The sequence below is a fragment of the Zootoca vivipara genome, chromosome W (assembly GCF_963506605.1).
Source record: "Zootoca vivipara chromosome W, rZooViv1.1, whole genome shotgun sequence".
Classification (NCBI taxonomy): domain Eukaryota; kingdom Metazoa; phylum Chordata; class Lepidosauria; order Squamata; family Lacertidae; genus Zootoca; species Zootoca vivipara.
This window is the reverse complement of record NC_083293.1, coordinates 3,998,408-4,019,377: the sequence shown is the minus strand read 5'-3', so window position 1 is coordinate 4,019,377 and position 20,970 is coordinate 3,998,408. Positions and strand designations below refer to the sequence as shown.

Genomic DNA, 20,970 nt, shown 5'->3' with positions numbered 1-20,970 from the left:
AATGGGGTAGGAATAGAAATTGAAACGTAACTTCTGCTAAAGCAGTGCTAAAGAGACGACTGTGCAGACTTTAATGCCACAGTAGTTAAAATATATTTAAATGACACAATAAAATGATGAATGTTGTTGTTTAGTCGTTTAGTCGTGTCCGACTCTTCGTGACCCCATGGACCATAACACGCCAGGCACTCCTGTTTTCCACTGCCTCCCGCAGTTTGGTCAAACTCATGTTCGTAGCTTCGAGAACACTGTCCAACCATCTCGTCCTCTGTCGTCCCCTTCGCCTTCTGCCCTCCATCTTTCCCAACATCAAGGTCTTTTCCAAGGATTCTTCTCTTCTCATGAGGTGGCCAAAGTATTGGAGCCTCAGCTTCACAATCTGTCCTTCCAGTGAGCGCTCAGGGCTGATTTCCTTAAGAATGGATAGGTTTGATCTTCTTGCAGTCCATGGGACTCTCAAGAGTCTCCTCCAGCACCATAATTCAAAAGCATCAATTCTTAGGCGATCAGCCTTCTTTATATGAATAGAAATACTTAAAATGCAATAATATATCCAAATGAATTCTTTGATCTATAAACAAGTGTGAGAAACATTAAGACCAAACATGTTTCAACCTAGGGGTGTCTTCTTCAGTGGTCCACAATTCCTGCCCCCCCCCCCTACAATTTATCACAGAAAGGCTAAAAGAGTATCAGACAGATTCATGACACTGCATGTTAACCAAGATGGCTATATTTATTTTTAATTCATAAAATGCATATATATACACTCCTTGATTGTTAAAAAAAAAGTCAAAGAGGATCATGTAAAAAATAAAACAATCAAATTATAAGTAAAAATGATTTAAAACATTCATAAATCATTAATGATAAGCTAAAAACCAGATTAAAACATATCTCAACATTCTACATGTCTGGATAGACTTTTCTAAGCAAGTAATGTTTTTAACAGGTGGTGCCTGCCTATACCAATAGGCAGGGAGTCCGAAAGAATGAGTGTATTCACACTAAAATAACAACTTCTTATAAATGCAGAATGAGTATTATGTTGCACCTGAAACAGTGCAGGTTGCGCAGATTGAAGCCATTGAGTGGGCATATATGCAAGTAAAGCAATCTTAAAGGTAAAGGGACCCCTGACCATTAGGTCCAGTCGTGACCGACTCTGGGGTTGCGGCGCTCATCTCGCTCTATAGTCCGAGGGAGCCGTCGTTTGTCCACAGACAGCTTCCAGGTCATGTGTCCAGCATGACAAAGCCGCTTCTAGCGAACCAGAGCAGCACACGGAAATGCCATTTACCTTCCCGCTGTAGCGGTACCTGTTTATCTACTTGCACTTTGACGTGCTTTCGAACTGATAGGTTGGCAGGAGCTGGGACTGAGCAACAGGAGCTTACCCCGTTGCAGGGATTCGAACTGCTGACCTTCTGATTGGCAAGCTCTAGGCTCTGTGGTTTAACCCACAGCACCACCTGTGCTTTATAACAGTGGTTCTCAAAGCTGTGATGTGCCACACTGGTGTGGCAGGAGAGGATGGCAAGTGTGGCAGGATAACAGACATATTTTGGGAATGATTCATGTTCTTACATAGCTCAGCTGCATTGTTTTTTATTTCCCATGATTATAAAGTTGTTGTTGTTTAGTCGTTTAGTCATGTCTGACTCTTTGTGACCCCATGGACCATAGCACTCCTGTCTTGCACGGCCTCCTGCAGTTTGGTCAAACTCATGTTCGTAGCTTCGAGAACACTGTCCAACCATCTCATCCTCTGTCGTCCCCTTCTCCTAGTGACCTCAATCTTTCCCAACATCAGGGTCTTTTCCAAGGATTCTTCTCTTCTCATGAGGTGGCCAAAGTATTGGAGCCTCAGCTTCAGGATTTGTCCTTCCAGTGAGCACTCGGGGCTGATTTCCTTCAGAATGGATAGGTTTGATCGTCTTGCAGTCCATGGGACTCTCAAGAGTCTCCTCCAGCACCATAATTCAAAAGCATCAATTCTTCGGCGATCATCTCTCACTTCCATACATCCAGCTCTCACTTCCATACATCACTACTGGGAAAACCATAGCTTTAACTATATGGACCTTTGTAGGCAAGGTGATGTCTCTGCTTTTTAAGATGCTGTCTAGGTTTGTCATTGCTTTTCTCCCAAGAAGCAGGCGTCTTTTAATGTTGTGACTGCTGTCACCATCTGCAGTGATCAAGTGATAAAGTAGTTGTGTTCTATTATAAATCAAGCACTGCTGGGAGTTGTTTCTTTTCATTTCCCAATGTACTTCTTATCAATTAAAAAGTCATTGTAGCATGAGCAAATTTTTAATCTGAAAGTGTGGCCCAGAGGGAAAAAGTTTGAGAACCACTGCTTTGCTGTCTACCAGCTCCTTCTGGTACGCAGGCTGAGACCCTACCTGCCTGCGGACTGTTTCGCCAGAGTGTGCATGCTGTAGTTATCTCCCACTTGGACTTCTGCAATGCGCTCTACGTGGGGTTGCCTTTGAAGGTGACCTGGAAACTACAACTAATCCAGAATGTGGCAGCTAGACTGGTGACTGGGAGTGGCCATATAATACTGGTCGTGAAAGACCTACATTGGCTCCCAGTATGTTTCTGAGCACAATTCAAAGTGTTGGTGCTGACCTTTGTAGGGTTACCAGATGTCCCCAGTTCCCGGGGACAGCCCCCAGATTCACCAATATGTCCCCGGACAAAATCTGTCCCCGGAATGTCCCTGGATTTTAATTAATGTTCCTGGATTTATGCCGGGGGACTTCCGGCGAGGCAACATGGCGGGCGCCATGGCAGTGAGCAGCACCACGTCAAAGTTCCAGCCAGCCAATCTGCTGGCTGGGAGGTGGCTATTTAAACCGAAGTGCGAGCCAGAGAGCTTCCTTCTAGCTCGCTTCCTCAATCAACGCTCGTCCCAAACTCATGCAGAGCCCCCCCCCCCACAGCAGAAGAGCCCATGGCACTCTTCTGCTGCAGGCTCTGTGCACCCAAGTGGGGGGGGGGGGCGAGGTGTTGAGGCGCTGAAGAAGAGGAGAAGCATAGAAAAGAGCTGTGCCACGTTGCAAGACACAGAGAGAGACACGGAGCATGGCGGCGGCTTCTCATGGGAACAAAGAGGCGCGAAAGCGAAGGCTGAGAGGGAAACGGGGGGGGGGAGGCAGGCAGGTGTGTGGGCTTTATCTCCCTCCTCTCCAATGGCCACTGTGGAGATGGTGAGTTTAACGGGGGCGAGGAAGGCGTTATGGCACCCCTCATCCCCAGCCAAGGTCAAGAACTCTGGGCAACCCTTTCCTAAAATAAAGCATGAATTATTTTTTTAAGTGTCCCTGGATTCCTTGAAAAAATCTGGTAACCATACTTTTTAAAGCCCTAAACGCCCTCAGCCCAGTATACCAGAAGGAGTGTCTCCACCCCCATTGTTCAGCCTGGACACTGAAATCCAGCTCTGATGGCCTCCTGGCGCTTCCCTCACTGCGAGAAGTGAGGTTACAGGGAACCAGACAGAGGGCCTTCTCGGTAATGGCGCCCGCCCTGTGGAATGCCCTCCTATCAGATGTCAAGGAAATAAACAACTATCTGACTTTTAGAAGACATCTGAAGGCAGCCCTTTCTAGGGAAGTTTTTAACATTTGATCTTTTATTGTGTTTTTAATATTCTGTTGGAAACAGCCCAGAGTGGCTGGGGGAACCCAGCCAGATGGGTGGGGTATAAATAAAATTATTATTATTATTATTATTATTATTATTATTATTTATTACACCATGAAATTGGCCGCGTAGCACATTGGTGAGCATTGCAGATCTCTGAACACAGGCATTATATGCTGACAAGGCCTCATTCCTGTCAACAATTGCACTGCAGCATTCTGCACTCACTGCAGCCTCCAGATCAAGCACAAGGGAAGCCCCACATAGAGCACTGCAGTATGCCAGCCTTGAAGTAACCAGTGCATGAGGCAGGACACCTCTGGATACTGGCCACTGTGAAGCAACAGCCAGAGTGGGCTCTTGCCTTCAAGCCCCAGTAATGGGATTCTCATAATAGGCATTGATTCGATGGGCCGTTGGCCTGATCCAGCAGAGTGGGCTCTTCTTACATTCCCAGTGCTGACTTTTATTCATTTTGTTTTCTTTGTCTTTAAACAGATCGGAGCTCCACCAGGCCATGCTTGCATCTGTTGCCTCCTAGTTCCGCTGAGGGTGACAGCCGTCCCTCGACGCAAACAACATCTCCTAAGTTGCCGAAAGCATTGCACGGCCAGTCAAAAGTAGTGGTAGGTTTTGCTCAAAATCTACCCCAGGATCTTGGGGAGACAGAAAGTGAAGGAGAGGCAAGGAGCCTATGGTTTCAGCCTATGCACGTTCTGTGGCCTGGGCGGGAAGGTCTAAGGGACAGGGAAATTTCCCAGCTTCAGGCCCACTTTCCCCAAGAATAAGCTGCTGCCTCCTCCCCACCCCACCCCACCCCACCAGAAAACCTCCCCCACAAATCTGCAGTATGGGAATATTAACATTGGTCTACCCTATAGGGTTGTTGCAAGGGCAGTTGAAAGTGCATAGTTGAAGTACAGTGGTACCTCGACTTCCGAATGCCTCGACTTCCGAAGTCTACAAACCCGGAAGTATGTTCGCCACGTGTGCGTTCTGCGCAGAAGCGGTGCGCGCGCTCTGCGCATGCGCAAAGCGCAAAATCACGCTTCACGCATGCACAAAATGGACACTTCGACATCCGAAGGTTTTGACTTACGAAGAGCGCCGTGGAATGGATCGCCTTCATAAGTCGAGGTACCACTGTATGTTAATTGCTTCCATAAATGTAGGGATGGCTTTCAGCTTGGACAGCTACTGGCCATGGTTGATATGTTCTGCCTCCACTCATTCATTTTTATTTATTTATTGCAAAACGTTTCAGTATATACATATATGTTTTCAATAAGGGTACAGCATTAATACAATACAATATTTACAAAGAATCAAAAGAAGGGAAAAAGAAAGAAAAAAGAGAAGAAAGAAGAAAAAAAGAAAGCTATTCTTTTGTATTAGAAAGCTATTCTTTTGTATTAGAAAGCCTCTCATTACCGCTTTACTTGCATCCCACACCATGTCAAGTCCTGTTTCTTTATGTAAATTCCATTGGAAATAGTCCCTCAAAATTTATTTAGCCTTTTCAACGGTTTCTTTGTTTTCCAGCAGTTCTTCATTCATTCTCCATCTGAAAGAATTCTGTTCTTTTCCTCTCATCTCCATAAATATTGAATTATGATCCGACAACGTCCGTGGCGTAATCTCTGTACGTATTGTCCTGGGCACTAGTTCTTTGGATATCCACATATGATCTATTCTTCCCGAACTCTGATTTGGTTCAGAGAAGAATGTAAATTGCTTCACCGTCGGGTGTTTTAATCTCCAGATATCCACTAGTCCCAGGTTTTCCACAAGGTCAAAAAAGGATTTTGGTAGTTTTCCATCATGTTTTCTCTTTCTTGTTCTATCCATGTCGGGTATCGCCACTCCGTTGAAGTCTCCCATCAAGATGATCTTCTGGTCCATATATTCCATTAATCTTTCCTCTAACAACTTAAAAAATTCTGCCTTATTTTCATTTGGTGCATAAATTCCAGCTAAGATAAATTTTTCTCCCTGAAATGTTATCTGTACAGCAATCACTCTTCCCTCTTCGTCTCTTGAGATCAGTTTCGGGTCCAACTTCTCCTTTATATACAAGAGTACTCCTCTCTTTTTGTTAGCAACGGAATTAATAAATTCTTTTCCCAATCCTTTATTGATCAAAATATGTCTATGTTTCTTTGCAACATGTGTTTCCTGAAGGCAAATTACATCCAATTTTTTCTTTCTTAAAACATGTTCAATTTTATTTCTTTTCTTTTTATCATTCAATCCATTTACATTCCACGACAACACCTTCAATGCCATCTTTATTTCTTTTCAGATTTCTAATTTAGTCTTGGATGGGAGTTATATTACTATCTTTATCTTCCTCTTCTTCCTTTTCCTCCTCCGATTTTCTATCCTCTCCTGATTCTTCTTCTTTTTCTTGCTCTTCCTCATCTTTCTTTTTCTTTTTTCTTCTAGGCTTGGGATCTTCCTCTTCTTCTTCAGCTGTCTCTGCTAGGTACGCCAGGCTAGGTTCCAACGTTCCAAGGAACTTCTGATATTTCCTTAGAAATTTTCCGATGTCAGGCATGCTTATCAAGATATGTTTCTTGTCCTTATAATAAAACGAGATTCCTTCTGGATATTCCCACTTATGTTGTACCCCGTTTTTCTTCAGCAGTGACACCATCGATTTGTAAGAGTCCCTTTTGCGTAAGAATCTTCCTGGTATCTCTTTAAAGATGATTATAGGTCTTCCTCCTATAATCAACTTGTTCGTAAAACTCAGTCTCAATATTTCATTTCTCAAGTCCATTGAATTGAAAATAACCAGACAGTCTCCTGGTGCTCTCCTTGCCTTGGCCTTTGCTGACTTAACTCTTATTCTGAATGCAGTGACGATGGAACTACTCACTTCCTCATCTGTCTTTTCCAACCATTTCGCCAATTCTGCGGTGATTTTAGCCTTTATATCTTCATCTTGTTCTTCTGGAATCCCCCTTAATTTCAGATTCATTTGTTTTTGTTTCATCTCCATCATCGCAAAATTATCTAACATTTGTTCATGTGCCAAATCTAATTTATCCATTTTTTCTTTAACTTTGTCTGAATCTTTCTCTACTTCCTTGATTTCTTTCTGATTTTTCTTCACCCCTTCTTCTGTTACTTTGGATCTTACCGATAAATCTTTTATTTTTGTTGTAAGTTCCCCCACTGCTCCTTCCACTTTTTCAAATTTCTTGTCTAATGTATCTTGCACTTCCCCTAATTTCTTCTCCATACGTTGCTCATTTTGTCTTAATTCTTCTTTAATTTTTTGCCATAAAACATCCAGGTCTCTGACTTCTTCCTGTTTTGAACCTCTTCTTTCCGTTGGTGTTGCCAGTCCTTTTTTTCCATCTTTTGTATCCTTTCCTGCCATCTTTAACTTTGATTTATACCTGTAATTTTAATCTTAAACTCTAGGGGGCGCTCTCAGTTCAAAATAAAAATTTTGGTTGTAATACCCAAGTGACCTCTAGGTGGAGCTCTAACGTTTCAACTCTCAAATTTAAAACAACATACAATATTATATTTTCCCCACCAGGTGGCACCAATGTCTACTTTCCCCCTCCCTTCTCTCAGTACTTTTCCACTCTTTACACAGTCAGTGATAATAATTCAGTCTATTGTTCTCAAGCTTAGTTTCTCTTTCCCCTTCAGCCACTTGCTGGCTTAATCCACTACGGTACCTAAAAAAAAAGAAGCCAAGTCCCGCAACTCTTCAGCCTCTTGTAAGGCTTAATCCAATTTTTAGGGGTGTAAATTTCCATCTCAAAGACTCAAAAGGCTCAAAGCAAAGAAAGCCTGGATCCCGCTGGGAAAATCAAGACGAAGTCAAACGGCAAAGCAGAACACAGAGAGACACAAAGAGAGAAGTTCCTCTTCAGCCGCTACTGGCTTAATCCAGTTGGCCCCCCCTTCCAGACCCCAAGACACCAAGTGGGAGAGATCCGCTGTTTTAAAGTCAAAAGCACACGGTGATCCAGTAAAAATAAAGTTAAAATTCTTGTCCCTTCTTCCCCCAAAGCTCACGTTGTTGAAGTTAAATAGATACTGTGTTACAGGCAGTTAAGTCTTATGGGCTAAGATCGGGCAGATCAAACAGATACAGTCTCAGATTTACAGCAGGGTCCGTTCCTCCAGCAGGGTAACAAAGTAGCTTTATGCAAATTCTAAAGCAACTTTAAACAAAGACAGTCTGTTGCCTCGCTAAAATAGCAGAGGTCTTCAGCATACCTCACTCAGCAGATAGTTTCAGTTTCCCGTCTCCATTCCTGCGGTCCGTTACTGCGCCATTTTCCACACCGCTGCTGGGACGGACTCCCTTTTTACGCCCTCAGCCATCCAAATTCGCCAAATTTTATATCCATCTTGCTTTTTCTTTTATAATCCACGAATTGCTTAAATTTTGGAAGCTCACCGCTTTACACTGGAAGCCAGAGACTGCGCTTTATGAGGCTAGTGGTCTTCTCCCCTTTACGCCCGCAGCTCAATCCCTTCCCCAGCTCCCGCGCAAATAGCGCAGGAAATCTGGGGTGCAGGAGAGCACGCTGGGCACCGCTGGGTGCCACGACCCTCAGGGTAACCCCCCCTGAGGTTTTGGAGGTCTGCAGAGCCTTTGCAGTACCTCCGTGCGCCCCAAAAAGCTCGGGATTCCCCAGAGGGGCTATCCCGCGCTGCCAAAGATGTCCGCGGTGAACCGGAAGTCTGCACCAATGTTTTCCTAAGAAAGAAAGAAAATGGGGGGAATTAGAAGAGAAAAAGAAGAGGAAAAAGAAGGAAACTGGAGACACTCCCAATCAAAATCCCGATTATATCCACAACGTTTGGATTCATGAAATGAAAATTAATCTTTCCCCCCACCCCTCCCTTTCCCTCCCTTTCCCTCCCTCATCCCCACCCGTCCACCATCCTCTCCCTCAACTATTACATCCATGTTACCATACCTTTCCCATTACTTGGTAGTCTTCGCAGTGTAACTCTCAGTGACGTTTATCAAATCCTCATATAATCAAATCATTTTGTTATGAGTCGTTACTAACCTTTTTATCCTTTTCTTACTCTGTAACATTATCAATTAAGAGGTGAGATGAGGAGGTGGGCCTAATGGCTACCTCTTATGTTTAATTTTGGTTCATTCCTCGAACTTCCTGTCTTTCCCCGATGCATTTTATTCCTCTTAACTTTGAACGTACGTAACCCAGTACATTTGTCTATATCAAATGTCAAATGCGTTCTTATTTCTTTTGCACCAATGTTTTCCTATCAAAATTTCTGCCTTCCCGCCACACTATAAGTTTCAATCTGACATTAATACAGGTAATATTCCTTTACAATATTTTTCCACATATACTTTGTATTTTCCCCACTTAGCAGCAAAGTTTTGTTTTGATTTACCTCGTAAGTTATTTGTTAGAATGGCCATCGCCGCCAGTTCTTGTAGCTTGCCCTGCCATTCCCATATAGTAGGGACCTCTGTTTCCTTCCAACTCTTGGCGACCAGAATCCTGGCCGCCGCAGTTGCATACAAAAATAATTCCTTTATTGGGTTTGGGATGTCTTTCCCTATTATACTTAGTAATAGTGTCTCCGGTCTTTTTTGGAATGTTATTCCTAGCATTTTCTTTATTTCTTCGTAAATTAGTACCCAGTACTTTTTTATTTTCTCACAAGTCCACCACATGTGATACAGGGTGCCCCTACTCCCCCCACACCTCCAGCACAAGCTTGATAAGTTCTTATAAATCTTGGAAAGTCTGGAGGGAGTAAGGTACCAACGATGTTGCATCTTTAGCATGTTTTCTCGAATGGCGTACCCTGTTTCTCATATTTTAAGACATACCCATAAAATAAGCCATAGCAGGATTTTTAAGCATTCAAGGAATATAAGCCATACCCCCAAAATAAGACATAGTGATAGGCGCAGCAGCAATGCCGGCCGCGGCAGGAGGAGGAGGAAAAAAATAAGACATCCCTTGAAAATAAGCCATAGTGTGTGTTTTTGAGGAAAAAATAAATATAAGACATGTCTTATAATATGAGAAACACGGTAGCTTGCGGTAAAATTTATTTCCACTTTCCAAAGACGTTCCCATTCTTCCATCAATATGGGTCTGCCAATATCCTGGGCCCATCTTATCATATTAACTTTGGTTGCTTCATCCATTACCCCAAATTCTAACAGAAGCCTGTACATTTTTGATATCGTTTTTGTCTTATTATTAATCAATTCACTTTCCAGTCTTGATGGTTTTTTTCCAAATCCTATTTCCTTATCTTTTTTATACAAGTCGTATGTTTGATGGTATTCTATCCAAGTTGTAAAATGGGTTTTCACTTCCTCATATTTTTTAATTTTCGTTTGGCCCTCGGCTTCTGTCAGTAAAGTATTATATGTTGCCCAACCTCTTCTCATGTTTTTCTTTTTTACCGCAAGCGCTTCCAAAGGGGACGTCCATTTTGGGATTTTAGGTTCCAGGAACCTCTTATACTTTTCCCATACTTTGAATAGTGAATGTCTTATTATATGGTTTGTAAAGCCCCCATGCGCTTGCTTTTTCCCATATACTAGATAGGCGTGCCACCCGAAACGGGTGTCATGCCCTTCCAGATCTAATAAATTTGTATTGTCTAAAAGGAACCACTCCTTTAGCCAGGACATGCAAGCGGCTTCATAATATGTTTTTAGGTCCGGTAGACCAAATCCACCTCTTTCTTTAATGTCTATTAAGACCTTATGCTTTATTCTAGGCCTCTTTCCAGCCCATACAAATTTCGATATCTCTTTTTGCCATTTCTCAATGCAATCCAATTTTCTTAAAATGGGTATCGTTTGGAATAGAAAGAGAAGCCTAGGTAACACATTCAATTTTACTGTGGCTATCCGACCCAAAAAGGATAGTTGTAGCCTGGTCCACGTCTCCATATCTCTTTTAATCTCTCCCCAGACTTTTATATAGTTATTTTCAAAGAGATTTATATTTTTAGAGGTGATCCAAATCCCTAGGTATTTAATTTTCGACTGTATTTTTAATTGTGTAGTTTCCTCCAATTCTTGTTGTTCTGCAGTTGTTAAATTTTTGACTAATAAATTTGTTTTATCAATGTTTAGTTTAAAGCCCGAAACTTTTCCAAATTCGTGTATGATTTCTATCGCTCTGATTAAACTCCCCTTTGGCTGTTCTGTGGTAATGATTAGATCATCCGCGAATGATCTCAATTTGTATTTGTTTTTCCCCAATTGCACGCCTCTAATATTCCTTTCCTCTCTAATTTTATTACACAGCACTTCCAATACCAAAATAAAAATCAGAGGTGAGAGGGGACAGCCCTGTCTCACCCCCTTTCGAATTTCGCATTCTTGTGCTATAGATCCGTTTATCAAAATTTTTGCTTTTTGTTCTGTGTAGATCGCTTGTATACTATTTCTATATTGTATCCCAAAGTCCATTTGATGTAAAATGCTATTCATAAACTTCCACGAGACCCGATCGAATGTCTTTTCCGCATCGACTGCCATAATGGCAGCCGGTTTATCAATACGTAAATCTAGATATTCCAGGATGTTAATTAGAGTCCTTGTGTTGTTTTGAATGTATCTGCCTGGCAAAAAGCCGGCCTGGTCATCGTGGATAATATCTTTGAGGACCTTTTTTGTTCTATCTGCCAAGATGGATGCGTATAATTTATAATCGTTATTCAAGAGAGCGATGGGCCTATAGTTTGTTATTTCTTGTTTGTCTTTCCCTTGTTTTGGTATGATCGTAATATAACTGTCTCTCCATGAGCTGGGCATTACTCCTTGGGTCTGTACCATATTCATAATTTTCTGTAAGGGCTCTAAGAGTACCTCCTCTAATTTTTTGTAATATAATGCCGAAAGGCCATCTGGTCCCGGGGACTTTCCTATTTTAGCTTTTTTTATGGCATTTTGGACTTCGGATGTTGTAATAGGGGCATTTAACATTTCTCTCTGCTCTTCTTTTAACTTTGGGAGGCCGTTTATCTTTAGATATTCTTTTATTTCCTCTGAGGTTTCTCTTCCCTCTTTGTACAATTCTCGGTAGTATTCCCCAAATTTACTTTCAATTTCTTTTGGGTCAGATATGATTCTATCATCTATTTTCAATTTGTTTATTAGTTTATCACTTTCTTTCTTCTTTAACTGCCAAGCTAAAACTCTCCCTGGCTTATTAGCGGATTCAAAATTTCTTTGCTTCATGAGTTTTAGCTTCCATTCTATTTCTTCAGAAATTAACACTGAATATTGTGATTGCAATATTTTAACATTTCTTTTAGCTTCCATATTGTCTGGATTATTGTATAATTCTTTTTCAGCTTCCCTAATTTTTTGTTTCACTTCTTGTTTTGTTTTTTCCTTCTGCTTCCTTTGGATCGAATTCAATTGTATAAAGAAACTCCTGAGAACTGCTTTACTTGCATCCCATATAGTTTTTGCGTCCATTCCTTCTGTATTATTTAATTTAAAATACTCTTTTAACGTCCCCTTAGCTTTTTCTAATATATTGTCGTCCTTTAAGAGAGACTCATTTAGCCTCCATCTTATTGATTTTCTATTCCATTGTAATGAAACCATGACTGCATTGTGGTCAGACAGTGTTTTGGGTTGAATTTCCGTTTTAGATATTTTTAGGGTCAGATCTTTGGATAACCAAATTGCGTCTATTCTTCCTGCCGACTTTTTTGGATATGAAAAATAAGTAAACTCTTTTTTAAATGGATTTTGGTGTCTCCACGCATCTTCTAAATTTAATATTTCCACCAACCTAAAAAAGGTTGTTGGTAGTTTCGATTGTTTATGTTTCTTAGATATTTTCCCAGATCTGTCCAATTCCGGTGCTACAACTCCATTTTGATCTCCCAATAAAATCACTTTTTCTCCCACGCTTTCAATTAGCTTGCCCTCCAAATTTTGATAAAATTCATGTTTTTTTTCATTTGGTGCATATATGCCAATTACAATTATTCTCTCCCCTTGCATCGTTATTTCAATCACAATCACCCTGCCTTGTGGATCATTTAGGTTCTAAATATGATTTGGCGTATATGACCACCCCTCTTTTTTTAACTTCATCCGAAGATACAAACTCTATTCCCAAGCTTTTGTTGGACAAGATTCTTATGTGCTTTTTAGCGACGTGGGTCTCCTGGAGACACACCAGATCAAGTTTTTGTTTTTTTAATACATGCGCAATCTTGTTTCGTTTAGTTTTTTCATTTAAACCATTGACATTCCACGTGAATATCTTTAAACTCATGATTAACTTTATTGTCTGTGTTTATTGAAGGATAATCGTATATTAATTAAAATCTCTCTTACAGTCGACAGGTTAATTAGACAGATGGTTAAGTCCCTTATATTTTGTTATTTTGCACCCTTCTTTACTCTTCCTCTTCTAACTCTAGTTGATTTCCGTCTTCCTCTGCCCCTCCACCCACCTGCTTTTTGCCTCCTCGTTGGTCCTTGTATTTTCTCCAAAATTTATCGGCATCTCCCCAGGTATTGAAGCTTCTTCTTTTACCTTTAAAAAAGAAGGAGATCCCCTCTGGGAATCTCTATCTGTGCACTATTGATTTCCCTTTCAAAGCGTCTACTAGAGGTTTATATTTCTCCCTTTTTTTCAAGAGCCTCGGTGGAATAATTTTATGTATTATTATCTCTGCCCCTTGAATATTTAACTTTTTCTTACTACAGGTTTGTAGAATTTGATCTCTAATTTCCATATTTCTAAACGTTACAAGACAGTCTCCGGGCCATTTGTTCGCTCTAGCGAGGCTCGATCTAGTTCTAAACGCTTTCTCGATGTGTTGGGCCATTTCTTGTGGGTCTAACTCTATCCATTTAGCTAACTCCGCCGTTATTTTTTGTTGGATCTGTTCGTCCTGTTCCTCGGGTATGGATCTAAATCTTAGTTCTTTCTCCCTCCTATGCATTTCAATCATCGCAACTGCGTCTAAGACTGCCTCATGCGTATCTCTTATTTCTGTCACTTCTTTTTTAACTTTCTCTGTTTCACTTTTCCGTTCTCTGCAATCTTTTTGTACCTTCTTAATCCCCTCCTCCAAACTTATTGTTTTGCCCTTCAGTTCTTGCACAGTTTTCGTCACCTCTAGATTTTTGGTTACTAAGTCATTAAATTTAACCGTTAAATCAGTTACAGCTCTTGCATTTTCATCAATTTTTGTTCCTATCATGTCTATTTTCTGATCTGTAACCCCAGCTGTCACAGTGGTCGGATGGGACTACTTCAGAGTAACGACTCTCCACCGCTCTGCATTTTATCTTTTTATTGGTGCTGCGTATTCACAGTGCTAAAGGTAGAGCTATTTACAGAGACACATCTTTTCAGCTTTCATCAGAACCTCCGAATGGCTTTTGGCGCGTCTTGCGCCAGCATAACAACTTGGGGAGCCCCATCCTCTTCCCCCGATGCTTTCTGCGAAGTTCCGGAGTTGGGGGGATGGGTCTGCCCCCCCTCTTTCCTCCTTCCTGTCCCACCTGGGACGCTGGCTCTTCTACCCTGCCAGAGCCTTGGACCCCACTTCCTGTTTCCCCACTGGAGCTGGAGCTTTCCCTGCTCTCAGTCGTGCTCTGGGCTGGGCTGGAACTCAGGAGGGGAGGGGCTTCGCGATACCCCTTGCCCCTCACACCAGCCTTTTCAGTCAAATCTTCTATTTTCCTTCCCATTATGTCTAATTTCTGATCTGTGCTCTTAGCATTCTCACCCATTTCCTTCCTCATTTCTAATAAGTCTCTTTTCAGTCCCAGTATCAATTCTTTCATATCCGTGTTCATATCTGCGTCTTGAATTGAGTTCCGTCTAAGTTGATTGGAGTTAGTGGTCAAATTACTCAGGGTTGTCTGTTTCTTGTTGAAATTGGTCATATCAGTCTTAATTTTCTTCTGTATGTAGATTGTGAGATGACTTAATTTTTTATTCCGTTTTGTTTTCTTTATTTTGGATTGTCCTTTCCTGTAGAATAACTTTCTTGCAATATTTTTGCTGCAGAGGGGTTTATTTCCTGTATTTCTCAGTTATGGGGGAGAGTTAGGAGGTCACAATCTTTGGAGTTCAGTCTTTGAATTCTTTAAGTTCTTTGGGTTTTTACTTTGTCCTGTAGGTGGCAGCACCGTTTCGCAGTTGCCTTCCCTCTTTACTTCTGTGTTAAATTACTTCCTTCTTTTGCGACTGTATAGTCTTTATCTATGACTTTGCTGCGATCTTACTGTAACAAGGTAGCCTGCTCTTAAAGCAACAGAGTCTCAAAGATAACAAAGGGTTGCAACAATGACTCAGCAGTCTGGTTAGAGTTCAGAACCCGCTGTCCTTTTCCGCGTCTAGAAATTCAGTCAATTTACAGTCCTTTTTCCAACTGAGCTTTATTAAATCTCTTGTCTTTACCTTGGGTTTTGGGGCAGTGGTTCAGGTTTTAATCCATCAGCATTTCTGGTTTCTTCCCCTTTTTAAACCTCTTTCCGTCTTATTGGTAATGTTTCATATGCCTTGGGTATCACTTCGTTGCTTCAGTTTGGTCGTTTTACTTGTAAGTTACCCCTCTTATCCAATTTATACCAAGGTTTTTTAACCTGTAGTTCTCTTCTCAGGCGTTAAAGTTGGTGCGAATATCCCAAATGCGTCGGGGTTGACCCCCTCGTTTACAAGCGTTTAGTAGATATAGATGTGCCGGCTGCCTGCTTTCGCTCTGGTTACATTTGTTTTCCAGCTCATTAGCTTCCCTTAGCGCTTTCCCCAGCTCATTAGCTTCCCTTAGCGGTTTTTCAAACACAGTCTCGTTTAGCGTTTGATGTTTTTATAAGGCAGAATCCCCTGCCCCCTCGTATCTTCTGAAGGTTCTTTCAAAAGGTTCAAAGGAGTTTCCACCCACCTTTTTGATCTGGGAGCGAGCAGTTAGCAGTCAGGCAAACAGCCGGCTTTCTTTCTTTATCGGGAGTTGCGCCACTGATCCGCTCCAGAAATCAGGCTTTCTCACCGCCGGGAGGAGGTCGCTTCTGCTAGTGTCTATGGTCTTCTTCTGGACCTTTTCGTCCGTTGGCGAAGACCCTTCCGACGCTGTGCGACTCCTTCGGGAACAGGGATTCCCCCCTGCACCTTTCTGAGGGGTTTTGAAGCCTCAAAAACCCCTAAAACCCTGGCGGTAAGTGCGCGTCCTCCGGAGCTTCGTCGGAGCGCGTCTGAAGCGAACCGTGGCAAACCGGAAGTGGCTCTACCTCCACTCATTCAAAGGTAGCTTTGCCTCTGAACAGGATGCTTCCTGATCTGGCAAGGCTGTTCTAACATTCATCATTTCTGCAGAGCACTTTTGAGAGTAAAAAATGCTGCTTAAATGCTGAGGAACCTGAGATGGCTCAGTCAGTAGAGCATGAGACTCTTAATCTCGGGTTGCAGGTTCGAGCCCCATGTTAGGTGAAAGATTTCTGCATTGCAGGGGGTTGGACTCGATGAAGCTCATGGTCCCTTCCCACTCTATGATTCTATTATTTTATTATCCCGACCACAATGACTTGCCTACCCAGAACATACAGGACTTATTGTCAGGGACTGGCAGGATGCTGTGTGCACGGGGCTGGAGTCTGACTATGGATTTGTGGGGAAGTGTATCAGCCAGGAGGGAAAAGTCACTGACAGGGGAAGCTTCAGAGCTGTAGGGTGCAGCACTGGAGGAAGAGGAAGAAGAGGCAGGTTGGGCAAGTGAAGGGCTGGATGCTTCCCCGCCCTTTCTTGTACCTTTCTTGTACCGGTTTCTCCCAGAACTAGGAGGGGATTAAAGAGGGAAGGGCAGTGGCAGCTTCCACACAGGTGGAAGGAGTGTGTGGCCCCCTGTTGCTGCAAGTGTTCCCTGGAGCACAGACCTTGGAATAGCTGCCTAGATGCTAGATTGGTGTGCTTAGATATCCAGAGCTGTAGAAGCAGCTGTAAGTGTTCTCGACAACAAAGAGTTAACCACCAGCCGTGCTGAGAAGCGCCCTTGACATTTATTTCCTTGTTTGTTTGTTTGCATTATCATTTATCTTGATGTTCCTGTGCATTAGGAGATGACTGAAAATGGCAATCACCAGCTGTTGGTCAAGGTCCGATTCCAGTTTAAGCAGACCAATGAAGACGAGCTGTCAATCAACAAAGGTGACATCATTTACGTCACCCGGGTCGAGGAAGGAGGCTGGTGGGAGGGAACCCTTAATGGGAAGACAGGCTGGTTTCCCAGTAACTACGTCAGAGAAATTAAATCTACTGGTAAGAGAACCTATTATTAATTGGTATTAATATTAACTCTTTTTCTTTTTCTTCTTCCGTTTATGGGGTTGCACACTTTTGGCAAGCAGCTGCCCCCAATATGATTCATTTGGAAGGGCAGGGTGTAAGGTTAATAAATGAAATGTTTGCTGTTTCCTCTACTATATGCTTTTTAGAGCACACTTTCCCCTAATGTGTGCCTTTTGTGCACAATGGTTGGAGAACTGTATCACAAAATTTGGAAAAACTGCAAATACCAAAGGATGGCTGTGTTCCAGTTCCCCTGCTGTTTTGATAGGTACAAATCAGGAAGGATTTAGTCACATTAAAATCTGTGCCAGACCAAATTTCACTTCCATCCCTAGCCAATATCTACAGGGCCACAGATTCTACATTCCTGCATTAAACCGTGTGGCTGCCCATATCTCAGTAAGACCGGAACCTTCATATGGTCTAGCCTCTTTGTATGTTTGTTGAAATTGAGATGGTGATGATATCGATTTAAGGATCTTGTTCCAGGCCCCCTGGCTGTGCTTTCATATTTTTCAGTCTGTCACTGTAAGGAGCAGAGAATGCTTCCTTGTTCCTGTTCCTCTAAATGAAAATGGACCATTTGGGTTTGTCACCCAACTTTAAGGAAATAAGGCCAAACAGCCCCAAGTTTATCATTACAGCCATCGAGTCATGTGTTCCTTGTATCAGGGCAGCGAAGCTCTCACTGAGATGGTGATCATACTCCCGCCCACAAGGTAGGACAACATCTCCAAGACAGGCTTTGATCTGTTCCAGCGTGGCTGTCATATGATGGTCATCTTTCTTGGCATCCTGGGGTGTCCTGGGGGCTCAAAGGCTGGCTTTCCACTGTCCTGCTTCTAGGAACATCTTGGAAGTGCCACAGGGGCTGCCCTCTTACGGAGCCATGAAGCACTGCAAGGGAATGAGCAATAAACAGAGGCAGAGTGTGACCTTGGGGGGAAATCAGATGGCTGTGCTCATTGCTGCTTTCACTTCTCCCTTGTTCTCTGGGCAAACCACAGGCTCTTTATGCATTAGGTTTCTAACACTGGGTTGCAAGCTCTTCAGGGCAGGGAGCTGTCCTTACAGCAATGCTTTTTTTACGCATGGCTTGATTGTAAAAATCCATCCTCAAAGTGGTTTACAAAAAGAATAAAACAATGAAATTCTCAGCTAAAAACAACAATGTAAAAACCTTCAGAGATAATGAAAGCCAACAATAAACTAAAAACCAAATTAAGGCACATGTCAGCATTCTACATGCCTGGAGAGGCTTTCCTAAACAAAAAATATTTCTTAGCAGGAATCAAAAAGTGAATAGTGAAGGCACCCACCTCATGTCAATATGCAGGGAGTTCCAAAGAATGGGTTCTGTCACACTAATGAAAGGACCTATTGTCAACAACAGTCAATGCTAAAGCCTGGCAATTGCAATCTGTTTCTTGCCTGTACAGTTGTTTAAATTTTGCTTGAGATGCCAGCTCTTCTCACCACTACCTGACAGAATAAGGGCAATTCTATATAACAATTCCCACTGCTTCTATTCCAGATAAACCACTTTCTCCAAAAGCTTTGAAAGGAGTTGAAAGCCCTCAGCTCACCAAAAATTACTATGCCATGGTAAGTTTGTTAAGTCCCCATTATCACTCAGTGCTATTAATTAGAATAATTACTCTTATTATCCACAAGGGAGTTGTTGGTGTTTGTAAGACTGCAAGTGTAGTCCTTGAGGTCTTACGATATTCTCATTTGAACTAGAGAAGTTACTAAGAGTTCCAAATGGGAGCATTTTTCCCTCGAGGCATTTGAACATTTGCTGTCGTCATTTATATATAAAATAAATAAAAAATACATGTAAATATTTATTTTTTTATTTTTAAGATGCATTATATGTTTTGCCATAAGATTTAGAGAAGTACCAAAAAACTTTTCGAGGAAACTATTTACTGAGCGTTCATTCTGACTTGTTTGGATTAGACTGGGAGGTTAGATGATGATGCATCAAGCAACTGTTACCCTATACCTTCTAGTGCATTTTCCTCATCACTTTCCTTCCTGCAAAAGGTCCAGTTTTCCAAGGGGAAACAGGTTTTGTTGCACAGGGGCATTGAACGAGCATTGATTGCTTCATCTAAATTTGCCTGGATGTGACTGAATCCCAAGATCACCACAGTCCGGAAGTGACCAGACCAGACATGAGAGCTCCCCCAGAGGCATTTACGCAAGCATTCTGCCGTGTGCAGAGTGATTTAAGAGTGGAGCAAAGTCTGAACTAAGTGCTCCTGCTGAGAATACACACACACACACAACATTATACTACATAATCTTTATATAAAATCATAATATCACACAATCATAATACACAATCTCACTATCATATGATATCACACAATGATATCATACATAAAATCATCACATGGTCATATCATGTAATATCATTAGTGAAGGAAATTAACCGCTTCCTATATCCAGTTGGGATGCAGGTGGCGCTGTGGGTTAAACCACAAGAGCCTAGGGCTTGCCGATCAGAAGGTTTGAAGCCCCGTGACGGGGTGAGCTCCCGTTGCTCAGTCCCAGCTCCTGCCAACCTAGCAGTTGGAAAGCATGTCAAAGTGCAAGTAGATAAATAGGTACCGCTCTGGTGGGAAGGTAAACGGCGTTTCTGTGCGCTGCTCTGGTTAGCCAGAAGCAGCTTAGTCATGCTGGCCACATGACCTGGAAGCTGTACGCCAGCTCCCTTGGCCAGTAAAGCGAGATGAGCGCCACAACCCCAGAGTCGTCTGTGACTGGACCTAAGGGTCAGGGGTCCCTTTACCTTTATATCCAGTTACTCGATGACCTGGTCCTGGAGCATGGAAGGCAGATTGAGGCAGTCTATTATTGGGTACACAAGCACAGTGTAACAGCCTGCCCAAGTGTGTTAAATCTTGGGGTGGAGGAACCTAATCTTCCCTTTGAAATCTGAAGTTCACCGAGAAATGCTGGCAAGCAGCCATCTGGGCAGAAGCTAGCATGTTTGGCTACCCCAGTGATCTGCCCCAGAGCTCCCATTTATTGAGATCATTTTGTATGTCTCTGCTTACCCTTCTTTTCTCTCTAAATCTGCTTGACCTACCATTGAGACATCTTGGTGCTATGTGGCTGAGTTTGACACATAGGATGTGACACTAATGGGGTAGGAAAATGCTCTGGACTGAGAACAGAGTGGGCCTCGAGAACCAGGAGGCAGAATACAGTGGCATTTAAAATAGATCTATGTCGCTGTGTTGAATTCCCTGGCTTGGTGGTTCCAGCACAAGCAGACTCCTTTGAACAGAAACTGAAGAGAGGAATGAACATTGGGTCCTAACTGAGTGTTGCATTTTGTTGCATAGTGCTGGGAATTGTAGTTTTGTACGGTAAGGGGAAAACTACAGTTTCCAATATTCTTTGCAGGAAAGAATGAGCTTTAAATGAATGTTGTGTGTGCAGCCCAAGATCCTGCCATGTGAGATGGGTGCACCAACAGCCATGCTGGAAGTTAAATGTGTTCCTACAGCGTCTGCTAGAAAATATTTTGTTATTAGAAATAAGCAATAAAGGATGCCAATCTTAGACTTCTGAGACTCCTTACGAGACCTAATCCTCATGATCTCTGCAGCTGGAGTATCTACTTGCCCTGTTGGATTATAGAGAACGACTGAGTTCCTCCACTGTGTCCTCACAGAAGTAGAGATTGAGCTGGATGATGAGAGCAGGGATTGGATAGTGGGGGAGATTCTGCATTTCCCTTTTTAAAACAATGGCCAGTGCCTTTTAAAACCGTGGAGTGATTGTCATAGCATGCAAGTTGCACGGAGTTGGCTTATGGAGAGCATCTGATCCCTGGAAAATTCTGGCCCTGATGTTACCACCTTGGCTTCAACTTCATCGGAGCAGCAGGCTTTATGGTGCAGTAATTAGGTGCCTGGCCTGCAGAAATCAGTCCTCTCCCATAACACTAGAACTTGTGGACACCTAATGAAGCTGGATGTTGGGA

General features: G+C 42.5%; 1 protein-coding gene across 3 annotated transcripts in view; it reads left to right on the top strand.

The window, feature by feature from the left end:
- ARHGEF6 (Rac/Cdc42 guanine nucleotide exchange factor 6) overlaps nt 1–20,970 on the top strand; it is a 129,517-nt gene that overhangs the window by 10,908 nt on the left and 97,639 nt on the right. For all 3 annotated transcript variants that reach the window (XM_060270030.1, XM_060270031.1, XM_060270029.1), the window contains exons 3-5: nt 4,153–4,280; nt 16,736–16,937; nt 18,502–18,572. In XM_060270030.1, coding sequence (XP_060126013.1) covers nt 4,153–4,280; nt 16,736–16,937; nt 18,502–18,572 — 401 coding nt within the window. The remainder of the gene's footprint in view (nt 1–4,152; nt 4,281–16,735; nt 16,938–18,501; nt 18,573–20,970) is intronic.